The following is an 11,860-nucleotide window of genomic DNA, read 5'->3' as shown; positions in this document are numbered from 1 at the left end:
GTTTACGAATCACAACCATGAAATAAACCAAAAAAAAAAAAAAACTGTCTTGAAGTAAAAAAAAAAAAAAATCCAATAGCTCTCTTGCTTAACGTTTTCAGCCGTCAAAGAAGTCCCTCAAATTGTCAATCGATGTGATCTTTTATATCATTCCTCGTCCAAAACCCTCGTAACCTACTTTATTCCTCCACGATTTTTTGGGCTCAACAATAGCCCAATACCAAATCATGGGGGCCCAGAACAAATTATATCCATCTTCCCAGCCCACTAGCTTGCTTCTTGATTGTGGTCCACTAAAAGTTTTAAATAAATATTCCAGCCCACTCCAGTTGGTAGCAATTAAATTCACTAGAATTTTTATCTTTATAATAATTATCAGTATAGTACTCGGTATAGCAACCGAAAGGAACAACATAAAATCATTGGAGAAGGAACATCGGAACGTCCATGTATGTATACAGAAAGACGCTAACAAACGAAATACTAAAAGAAAAAAAATCGGTTCTGATAATACCGATAGCAGAAACAATATTGGTCAGTTGGATTGGCTTTGGTTCATCACGTTAAGGAGGAAAAAAACATGTATATCAACAAAATTAAAGTAGATGTACTAAACATATATATAAGCAAAGTTAACTATTGGGGAATAAAATTTATTAAGTTGAGGGACTAAATATGTATATTAGGAAAGCTAAAGTAGAAGGACTAAATACGTATGCATAAAATTCTTGTGGCCAACCACAAGACGACACTTAGCTATGTCGGATTGGCCCACCGACATAGCCTTTTAAGTATATATATAATTGAGTAAATTGTCATTTGAGTAAATTGCCATTTTGGTCCCTGTGGTTTGGACACTTTTGCCATTTTAGTCCAAATCTCAAACTTTTTAAATCTGGGTCCCTGTGGTTACACTTATATTGCCATTTTGGTCCAAAATTCAAAAACTCTCATTTCTAACTGTTTCAACATGCCTATTTTGTCTTTTTGTGCAGGGGTATTTTTGTCAAAGTGCTTTTCATTTAACATTTTGTTAATTATAAAACTAAATTAAATACCCTTATTAATTCTCGTTTCCCCATTTACATCATCTTCAACCCCCAAATCTGAAACTCAGTCTCTCTCTCCTATCTCTCTCTAAACTCACCAGCCTTAACATCCATCATCTAACATAGTATCATCTCCGTTAATCACGCCTCTAAACAAAAGACCCAAATGGATCGGAACCGGACGGAGAGTCCGGTGTACACCCGACAATGGAGCAGCGCCGGTTCATCTTCTCCGGCGATGTCACCGGTGAACAGTTAGAGAGAGAAACAAAGGGTTTCGTTTCGCCGGTGAACAGTTAGAGAGAAAAACGAAGGGTTTCGCTTGTACCGGAATCACCCACCACCACCGTCTCCCCTCCACCACGATACACCCACCACCACCGTCTCCCTTCCACCACCGTACACCCTCCACCACCGTACACTCTCCACCACCGTACACCCACCACCACCGTACACTCTCAATACCACAGCCTCTACCCTCAGCCGGCATTGAAGCCCTAGTACGCCGCCTATATCCTCAGATCTAGTATCAGAAAACGCATCAATCCACCTAAAAACGCACAGGTAGTTGTCGTCATCTAACGAACCCTTATTTTCACATCGAAACCCTTTAAATCCCTGTTTTCTCAGCCAAATAAACCTTCATTGCCGATAAAACCTTGATTGCTGATAAAACCCCAAGTTGCAGATCTGTTTGTTATCGAAAATTGAAGGATTGTAGGTCTAGGATCTTTACGATTGAACATTCAGAGATGAAGTTGTTGTTGCGTGATAGTAGTTGCAGAGAGAGAGAGAGAGAGAGAGAGAGAGAGAGAGAGAGAGAGAGGATGTGTATGAGAGAGACAGGTTTAGTTGTTTATATATAATTTGTTTAGTTATATATATTTATTATTAATTAATAATTAATAATTAGTTATAATAAAAGTATAATGACCAAAATGCCCCTGAAGAAAAGGACAAAACAATAAGCTTTCAACAGTCAAAATAGGGGGTTTTTGGATTTTGGACTAAAATGACAATAAAAGTGAAACCACAGGGACCCAGACTTAAAAAGTTTGAGATTTGGACTAAAATGGAAAAAAGTGCCCAAACCACAGGGACCAAAATGGTAGTTTACTCTTGTCATTTTAATCTCTGAGATTTGTCTCAAATTACCATTTTAGTCCAAATAGTTTTTTTCTTCTCTAGTCCTTGACAAAAATTGGAAAACTCAAGAAATCAGAGAAGAAAAAAATTATTTAAACTAAAATGACAATTTAGTCAAACTTTAGGGACTAAAATGAAATTTTACTCTAATCTTATTTCTTCTCCTTCATCCGAGACCCAAATCCCTTTTTTAACCAACTTTAGAGTAGAGATATTATTTCTTCTGCTTCATCCGAGACCCAAATCTCATGTCACTGTTGCGTGATAGGGTGTTGAAGAAGTTAGGGCTGTTTGTTTACTCTTTAATCGGGATCTTAATAGTTCAGACCTCTTACTGGTTTATCACTTAATAGTTCAGACTGTTTGTTTCGTGAGTAGATATTTGAATGGTTCAGACATTTGTCTCTGAATGGTTAAACATTATACTGACTCTGAATGGCTAAGATCTCTAATCTGAATTTGTCAGACATTTGCCTCTGAACAGTTAAGCATTATACCGGCTCTTAATGGTTCAGACCTCTTACTGGTTCAGCACTTAATGATTCAAACCTCTGGTACAACACTTAACCATTCAGAAACTGCTAAACACCTCCTTAGATCTTGAATAAGTGATTGGATTTGATCTTGAAAGTGGGATTTTGTTTTTGAAATGTTGACTAACCTGAATTGTTAGCTAATTTGTAATAGTTGAACATATGAAATATATGTAGAAGTTAACATATAACCAGGTCAAATGGGTCAAGCGTGTTCTAATAACCAGTGCTGACTCAGTGAAACATGAATAAAAACTCAAGACTATTGATCTACTCTTGGAGAATGACATTTTAAAACACCTTACAATTGATATTGTGACGGATTTAACAATTACATAGAAAGAGATACGTTTTGCACAACCTTATTTATTCATCGCATCATTTACCAGATCGGCTAAACGTGCTCACTTTAGTCGATATTTCGCTAAACGAGCTCGTTTTAGCCGACGGCCTAACTGTGCCATAAGAATTTGTAAACACTACAGGAAAGACCGCATCGGTCCGACCAAGATACCGATTACCATCGGAGTCAGCAATGACTCCGATGTTATAACAAACAAGACCGGTACTACTCGACCCGCATTTAAACGGGCAATTCTGAATCTGATAACTTTGCAATCCGGGCATCATATTATTTTCAACAATCTGAAAACAACTTTCCGGCTTGTTAAACTTGCCGCCTGTCGTCACAATTTGAACCGGAGGCCTATCTTTATCATCCTCATCGTCGTCGTCATCATCATCATCATCTTTCTTCTTCTTGTCGTCATCTTTCTTCTTCTTGTCGTCGTCATCTTTCTTCTTCTTGTCGTCATCTTTTTTACCCGTCACAAACCCGTGGTCATGGTTTTTCTCGGTCGTTACCGTCCATATCGTGGATCCGGTGCAAGGGTTGATGACATCGGCCTCGATGGCAACCGGATACGCCTCACGGATGACTTGTGCGTCGAGAAGAATGGGGCTGAAGGTGAAAGGAACCCCATTGTTCACTTCGAATGGCTCTTGAGTGATGTCAAGTGGACATGCATTTTTGTGGCTCTGGGAGGAGACGGTCAGTCCACCTCCAGAGCCACGTAGGAGGGGCACAATATAATAAGAAGTGCCCCTCAAAAGTTTGTTGCCAGAGGAGTCATAGATTGTGGCTGAAGTGGCGGAGAGTAGTGAGAGTGCGGTGATGAATATGATTGAGAAAGTTATCTTCATGATGTTGAAATAATTGGAAAAGTGGGAAATAAATAATGATTGATGCAATAACTTTTGTGGTTGGTTTATAGGTAGAGAAATAATTTCATTGTTATGTTTATATATTTATTTGAAGATGGATGGATATAAACGAAATGAATTTAAAGAAAAGTATGGCCAATATGATTCCAAATGGAGGCTTCTGGGAATGTGTGGTATCTCATCCACATATGTACATGTACATTGGTCCCATACACGAAAATAAAAATGGAGTAGGTTAGATGGTGTCTTTTCTTTTCATATGAATTTTGAAATACAAGTTGTATTTATTTAGGATATAGGCTTCAAAATGATAATGGTAAAAGCATCCTCAATAACATGGACGGTTTTTTATTGTATTTCTATCTATGGAGAGGTTAAAACGAAAATGGAGCCTTAGTTTAAAAAAGCGTGAGCACCCCGTTGAAGCGAGAGCTTCAAGTACACGAATGGCTTAAAATAAAAAAAAAATATAAAAAACATTTGTACACATTAATATGATATATTCTACATGTTAATCAATAATAAACACAAAAAAATGATTAATAACACACTTAACACATAAAAAACATAGTTAAAATATAAATTAAAGTCGAAACACACGTAACGCTAAACAAAGATAACGTTCTTTTTTTAAGTTGTTGGACCTCAATTAAACCTTATTGGAGATTATTGGGCCCAAATAAAAACCCAAATCTGACCTGATTGGGTTGGAGCGTCACTTCAAACACATGGCGTTTCGGGCTTAAAGCGGTGCTTCAAAACGCTTCAAGTAAATTATCACTTCAGACCAAATAAGCACTATTCCAAACGCTTCATCGCTTCACGCTTTAAGTGCGCTTAAAGCTCGCTTTTTATACCAAGGATGGAGCAAAACGAGAAGAACCGGTATGCGAAGAAGGCGTAGGTCAAAGTCGAGCCCGCATTGGCATCATGGAATCAACGTTTGGTTGCAGGTATGGGTGTTGGTCAATGGCATTTTGGTGTTAGTTAACGCAAGCCTTGACTAGGTGACTGTTTTGACCTTTGAGCAGGGATAAAAATGTCTGAGCCCGAGGGGTATACCCGAAGCAGCTCGGATGAGTATACACGATACCCAACGGGTATGGTAGTGGACACAAATATTTTACAGTTATGGGTTAGATGATACCGACCTGATTGTCAAAACTGTTTACCTATTTACCCGAACCATAAATAATGTACGCCAAAGTAATCACTCCCTCCTACATGTGTGCATGGAGATTGTATAGAAATTATGCCTTACATGCTTTGCATTTCTTCCATCAAGAGCAGCACATTCTTGTAACTCATGCATGAAGATCTGTGCCTTCTTCTCAAATAGATGCAGTGGTAAAGCTTGAGATTTCCGACGAGTGTTGTTGAAAACGTATATACCAAAAATTTCTATAGAACCAGGGGGTCGAAAACGTATATACCTAAAAATTTCTATACAAAAACCACATATATTACACAGTTCCGCTACACACACAGTGACACCGTCGTCATCCTTGCGGGTAGGCTAGCGGGTTGGCTAACCCGGGTACCCTATGCTGCGTACGAATTGAACGTTGTTGTGATGATTTGACCGTTGAACGGTCATGTTACCGTTGGAAGCCAGAAATAAAAAAATAAAAAATAAAAACCTTTATATATTAAACCACTAGGTTATAGACCCATGTGTTACATGGATTTAATGATAGGAAATTAGAAAATGAAAGGCTTTAAGATAATTATGGAGTTAATCGAGTTCTTTGGAAAAAAATACGTGTTTCAGTTTATACAAACTTGAATGAGTTTTTTTTAAAATAAATATCTTATTGTTGAGGTCGGTTGCGTTTGAAAGACATAACAATTATAAATTTTGATTTTTTTTTTATATTTCATATTATTTCTTGCATTACACAAAATAAATATTAATTTTGATATGAATACATATAACCCTAATATGAACTATACATACAAAATTAAAGAAAAAAGTATAACATTACTCATTTTAAATGATGCGTTTACAAAGTAAGAATTTTGTTTTTGAATACAAAAGGATTAGTATATTTTATTTCAATTTAATATCTTGTTATTTTAAAAAGTGTTATCAAAGTAAAAGATGGAATGGAATTAGTTCATTATCTAGGATTATATATATATATAGGCAGATTAACGTATAATGGCTCTTATCGTACAAAACGTACGCGATCATTCCAGTCGTACGATCTGGTGCGAATTCACTCCTGAACATGCGGTTTGTGCTGAAAAACCAACATGCGAAATTGCTTTATATACCAACATGCGAAATTGGTACAAAAACACCAACATGCGATTTCATAAAAAATACCAACATGCGATTTCCAACATGCTTTTTTATAACATTGAATTTCACAATCGCGTACGAGTGTACGATAAGCCCTATTGTACGTTACATTTTTTCTATATCTATATATATATATTGTTTGTATAAATGTTTAACATTTGTGAAAATGATAATAACAAATTATAAACATGATGAGGTTTGAAGTTTTTGGTTACATCAAATAGTGATGGATGGATGGATGGATATATTTCTGGTTATCTCATCTTCTTTTGATAAGTATGTTTTTATTTATTAACGTAAAGATATTATATTAAAGTATAGGTAAACAGATAATTAATATTAATAATATTGAAGAGATATAATCATGAATATAAGATTATTTTAATATATATGGCATGGCTCTATAAAAAACTGTATCTTTTTTAGAAAACTATGCAAACCCATTGTCATCCATTGATTACCTTTCATCTAACTTGATCAAAGGCTCTCATAATTTTGGTAAGAATTATATTTAAAAGAAATCTTATAATACATATTAGTAAAGGAGAAGGGCATTTAAGGCATTCAAAATTCTGACTTTTCTCTTACACACATCAACTTTATTTCTCTTACACACATGTTATCTCTCTCTCCTCTCACCTCTCTCCTCTCTCTTCAATCAAGAACATGATGAACACCAAACACAAGTTTCTATCTTCAAGTTCAGATCTACATCGTATGAAAGAAAAAATGTTTGAAGATTGTTGTTTTAGAGAGAGAACGACAGCAGGATGAAGGTTTTTAGAGAGATGAATTTTTTGTTTTAGAGAGAGAAACAACAATCTTCATCATGTTCATCTATAACACCAAGAACACACATACAAGTGTGTGAGAGAGAAGAAGTTTGAAGTATGTTGTTTTAGAGAGAGAACGATGACACACGCACGAGTGTGTGTGTGAGAAGAAGGTTTGAAGATCTTCTTCGTGTTCATCGGACGGTTATAGATCCGGTAAGTGTTCTTGAAATATCATTTCACACTTGATTTTTTGTTGAAATGGTTATTAATATGTTTTTGTGTGCTGAAAGTGTTTTAGTAATGGTTGTTAATATGATTTTGTATTTTAAATAAATCAAAAACTTTAGGATGAGATTTTGAACGAGTTTTTTTGGTGGTTGGTGACGCCGGAGTTCGAAACGTCGTCGGAGTCAAGATCTAGTAATGGTTAATGTTCTCTCTCTCCTCTCCTTTGTCTTCAATCAAGATCTAGTAATGGTTAATGTTCATGTATTTTAAATAAATCGAAAACTTTAGGATGAGATTTTTGAACGGGATTTTTTGTTGGTTTGGTTGCTTGTTTGGGGATTTTGATCTTAACAATAATTGTTTTTTTTTTTGTTGGTTTGGTTGCTGGTTTAGCCTTTTGATCTGAACAGTAAGTGTTTTTTTTGTTGGGTTGTTTGATTTACAGAAACAGACCCATAACATGTGTTAAGCACCTGTTAGAATAATATATAACGTGTGTTGATTTACAGAAACATATCCATAAAGATATTCAATTGACAAGCTGGATGGATGCGGGGATATTGAACAAGTCAAATCTTTTGGGAAAGAAGTTTTCGTTCGTTTATAACATGTGTTAGTGGTTCATGCTGTAACAGATCCATAAAGAAGTTTTCATGCTATAACAAGTTTTCGTTCATTTATAACATGTTTAGCACATTTTGGAATGTATAACATGTGTTAAGCCTCTGTTATAATCTTTTTGTAACCTGACATGTATTTATGTATAAGCTAGTGGTTTACAAAACACCATGATGTGTATATACTGATCTAACATGTGTTAAAATTTGTCTGTTCGGAACATGTAATTGCTTAACATGTGACAAGGGTGAAAACAGTCGACGGGGGGGATGAGTTTAATGGTGAGCTTAGTTAATATCGTAATCTTGTTGTAACCCCACTTGTATACATATGATAACATGTAAGTATCCATTATAACCCAACTTGTATTCATGTATATGAAAGTGGTTTGCAAGTTAATATGCGTACAAGTTAATATGGAACATACAAGTTAATATTGTATAACATGTGTTAAGCCTCTATTATAACGTGTGTTAAGACTTCCAGAATGGATGCATAAACTCCAATAGTAACTTAATAACATAGTATACCTGATATAACGTGTGTTAAGCCTCTTTTATAACGTGTGTTAAGACTTCCAGAATGTGTTAAGTCCATACCGTTTTAACATCATGTACTAGACAAAACAAAATAAGAGTCTCACATTACATATTACTAGTAAACGAAAATACATAGCACTAAGAAAATGGCGGAGCTTCCTTTGAAAATCTGCCTTAGATTTTCAGCGGCTACCGTTGCTGCCTTAGCTTTTCAGCGGCTACCCTTGCTTTATTGTTTGGGTCGGTCTTGAAACGGTTTGTAAACATGTGGGTGTGCGTATGCCAGGGAAGTTATAAAAATGTGTTTTCATGTCACATGTAACACATGCATGTCCGAGAAGTTCAAACTATAACACGTGTTAGTTGTGTTGTGCTGCAATATAAACATGGTCATGATCCTTGAGTATCTGATCCACGTTTGACGAAACCACAATTGAATATCTTTATTGTTCTGCTTCTGTAAAGCAACACACGTTATATATCATTCTAACAGGGGATTAACACATGTTATGGGTCTGTTTCTATACTATAACGCACAAAAACAGTTACTATTCAGATCAAAAGCCCAAAACAAAGCAACCTAACCAACAAAAAACAGTTACTATTCAGATCAAAAAGCACCAAACAAGGCAACCAAACCAACAAAAAAACAGTTACTGTTCAGATCAAAATCCCCAAACCAACAAACACATTGATTTAACACAAAAAAACTAATACATGGATCAAAATCAAACGAGTTTGAAACCAAAACAAGTAATCCATGAATCAAAATTTATAAACACCAGGAGAATGAAAACCAAACTAAAATCAATAGTATTGAAATTTATTACCTATAAACGTCATTTTTTTTGAAACAATAATCGATGGTATTGAAAAATAATTAATCTTTTGGCAACGTTCTTAATTCTGGAAAAAATAAAACCAATTGTGAAGAACGAAAATCAAAGTAAATGACAATTAAAAATCAAAACCAACTTATTATTGACAGGATCTTGATTCTTCGACAGTATCTTGGTTCTTCGATTTCTTTTAAGAAATTAACATTTAAAGTTGAATTAGGGGTGTAAAAAAGAAAAAAAAAACTCGAACCCATAAAAAAAGGATGAAAAACCTTGATCATTCTTGTCCTCTTCAGTAGGGAACTCGTTGTGAATGACGTTCCCGTCAGTGGGGATCTTTAAATGGAGGTTTTGAAATGGTGGATCTTGAAACCGAAATGAAGTTCATGGAAATGGATCTTGGGTAGAACTTGAAACAGATATGAAGTTAATGGAAAATGGAACCTGTTGGGGAAACTATGGATCGGCGACATTAACTCCAATGTTGGTGGATTTGTCTCCATGGAAATTAATGGAGAAAGCATGAACTTGTTGAGAAAGATGTTAATGGAGATATGTAAAGAGAAATTATGAAAAAAATATGAGGATGGGTAATTTGTACACTGGAGTTGATGGGCATTAATTATTAAAGTCAAATCAAGATGGGAAAAGTATCTTGGGTTGGGACAATTACTAATTTACCCTTCTATTCAAAAAGGTAATTGAAATGGATATGGATACGTGGACATATGAGAGCCACATGTTGAGTTTACTAAGTTTCTTAAAAAAATGGGGTTTTTTATAGAGCATTATCCTATATATATATATATATATATATATATATATATATATATATATATATATATATATATATATATATATATATATATAAACAGGATCAGGAGAACACGGCAAAAAGTATGAGAACAGTGAGAACGCATCCTTGTCGAACACGTGGCGTGGGGCTTGATCAGAGACGGAGGTTTTTTTTTTTTTTTTGTCTTTTTAGTATTCTTCTCCTTTCACGATTTTCGCGTTTGACATGCTTCTTTATTTTTTGCGTGCAAGATAATTTTGGCGTTTTGTAGATTTATTAATTATTTGGCGTTTATTGTTTTTTTTTCTTAGATTTCTTCTCTTTGAGTTAATTCTTTTTCTGTCACATAGTTAATATTTTGGCGTTATGGCTTTTTCCATATTATTTTTGGCGTTTTGTATCTTTTTGTTAATAATTCATTACTATAGATTAATATTTTAAAAAATTACAATAACTCGAAAATCAAAATAATCTAATAGTCTTCCGTAGGTGGGATTACATCGGAGATGTACCCATCGCTTTGTTCTTCACTTTCTTCAGATTCTTTATCATCGAATTTCATTTTTGCGTATAACGCCATTAGATCGTCTCTTCTTTGCTGCAGCCTATTCAAGAATATTACTGCATCCTTGGATTTTGGATCGTTTGTAGGTGTTAAATCACAGAGTTGTTCAATGATAGATAGCAACCATGTCTTCAACATTTCTTCCATTGGTCTTGAATATTGCACCCCGTTTTTGTAAGTTACTTCAAGTGTTCCTTCTTCCTCAAGAAATACCCAACTGCTAAGTTTTGGTATTTGTGTATCTTCAATATCATCATTATCATCTTCATTATCTTCTGCTGGAAACTTTTTCTCAAGTCTTCTTATTACAGTTCTTGTTCTTTCACAATCGTTGTCTCTTGGAACCCCAAGGGCTAGGATATATTTTTGAATATTTTCATTCATTCCCATCATGGCTTTTATTGTTCTTACCTTAACCCTTCTCCTGTCAGCGAACTTTATGATGAATCTTTTTTCTTTCCTTTCAAACCTCCATGCAATAACCTTAGCCATTTTTTAAATTTTTTTGGCGTTTTGGAGAATATGTGGCGTTTTAGTTTTTTGGCGTGTTTGAACTTGGGTTCTGATGTTCTTCTTTTATATTGAATTTTTTTTCCCGCGTATGTCAGGTAATTATGGCGTTTTGAAAAAGAAAAATAAATTTAATATAATAAATGTTAGTAATTATGTTTTCCGTCGTTTCATTTTACTGTTTTTTGCAGTTTATCGTGTTTTGTTTTCAGACTCTATTGTTTTAATGGTGTAACACGTCAAATCTTTTGAGGGCTGTAATTATGGCGTTTTGTTTTCCAATGGCGGTTAGATAACTATTGAACTTCTTTTTTTTTATATTCTTTTGCACATTTTCACTCTTTTTTTATAATATTAGTTGTTCAAATTAATTTTATTATAGTTTGGTAGTTTATTGGGGGGCTTTTGTATGTCATCATGGCGTTTTACACGTATTTGCTAATTTTGGCGTTTTATTATATTTTTCGTTATAGCATTAATACTATTTTGTTGTTTATTAACTGACATTACAAAACAAACAATAGACAAATAAAATTAAAAAAAAAGTAAAAAAAAAAACAAAGTAGAAGCAATTTATTTTTTTAAATCTTCATTGTTATCATTCTCTTTTTTCTTTTGAAACTACAAGAAATGTGACAAATAAATGGCATTTTGGGTTTGACGTTGTTTATTTTCTTTGTTCATGTGTTGAATTGTCTTTGTTGATGTTTGAGTCATAGAGGGACCCCCTGT

The 11,860-nt window shown here is 34.5% G+C and overlaps 1 protein-coding gene across 1 annotated transcript; it reads right to left on the bottom strand.

The window, feature by feature from the left end:
- Nucleotides 1–1,382: 1,382 nt before the first annotated feature.
- Nucleotides 1,383–3,931, bottom strand: LOC110923710 (kunitz trypsin inhibitor 4). The gene is made up of 2 exons (XM_022167771.1): nucleotides 3,564–3,931; nucleotides 1,383–1,599 (listed from the first exon to the last, which is right to left on the bottom strand). The coding sequence occupies exons 1-2, from the start codon at nucleotides 3,929–3,931 to the stop codon at nucleotides 1,383–1,385; spliced, it is 585 nt and encodes a 194-aa protein (XP_022023463.1).
- Between the last annotated feature and the right edge of the window lie 7,929 nt (nucleotides 3,932–11,860).

The sequence above is a fragment of the Helianthus annuus genome, chromosome 17 (assembly GCF_002127325.2).
Source record: "Helianthus annuus cultivar XRQ/B chromosome 17, HanXRQr2.0-SUNRISE, whole genome shotgun sequence".
Classification (NCBI taxonomy): domain Eukaryota; kingdom Viridiplantae; phylum Streptophyta; class Magnoliopsida; order Asterales; family Asteraceae; genus Helianthus; species Helianthus annuus.
The sequence above is the reverse complement of the archived record's forward strand: the minus strand, read 5'-3'. Positions and strand labels throughout refer to the sequence as shown.

Coding starts and splice junctions, on each gene's coding strand:
- LOC110923710 (XM_022167771.1), bottom strand. CDS start 3,931: ATGAAGATAACTTTCTCAATCATATTCATCACCGCACTCTCACTACTC. Junction 1,600..3,563: donor GAGAAAAACCATGACCACGG/GTTTGTGACGGG, acceptor GTGCGTTTTTAG/GTGGATTGATGCGTTTTCTG.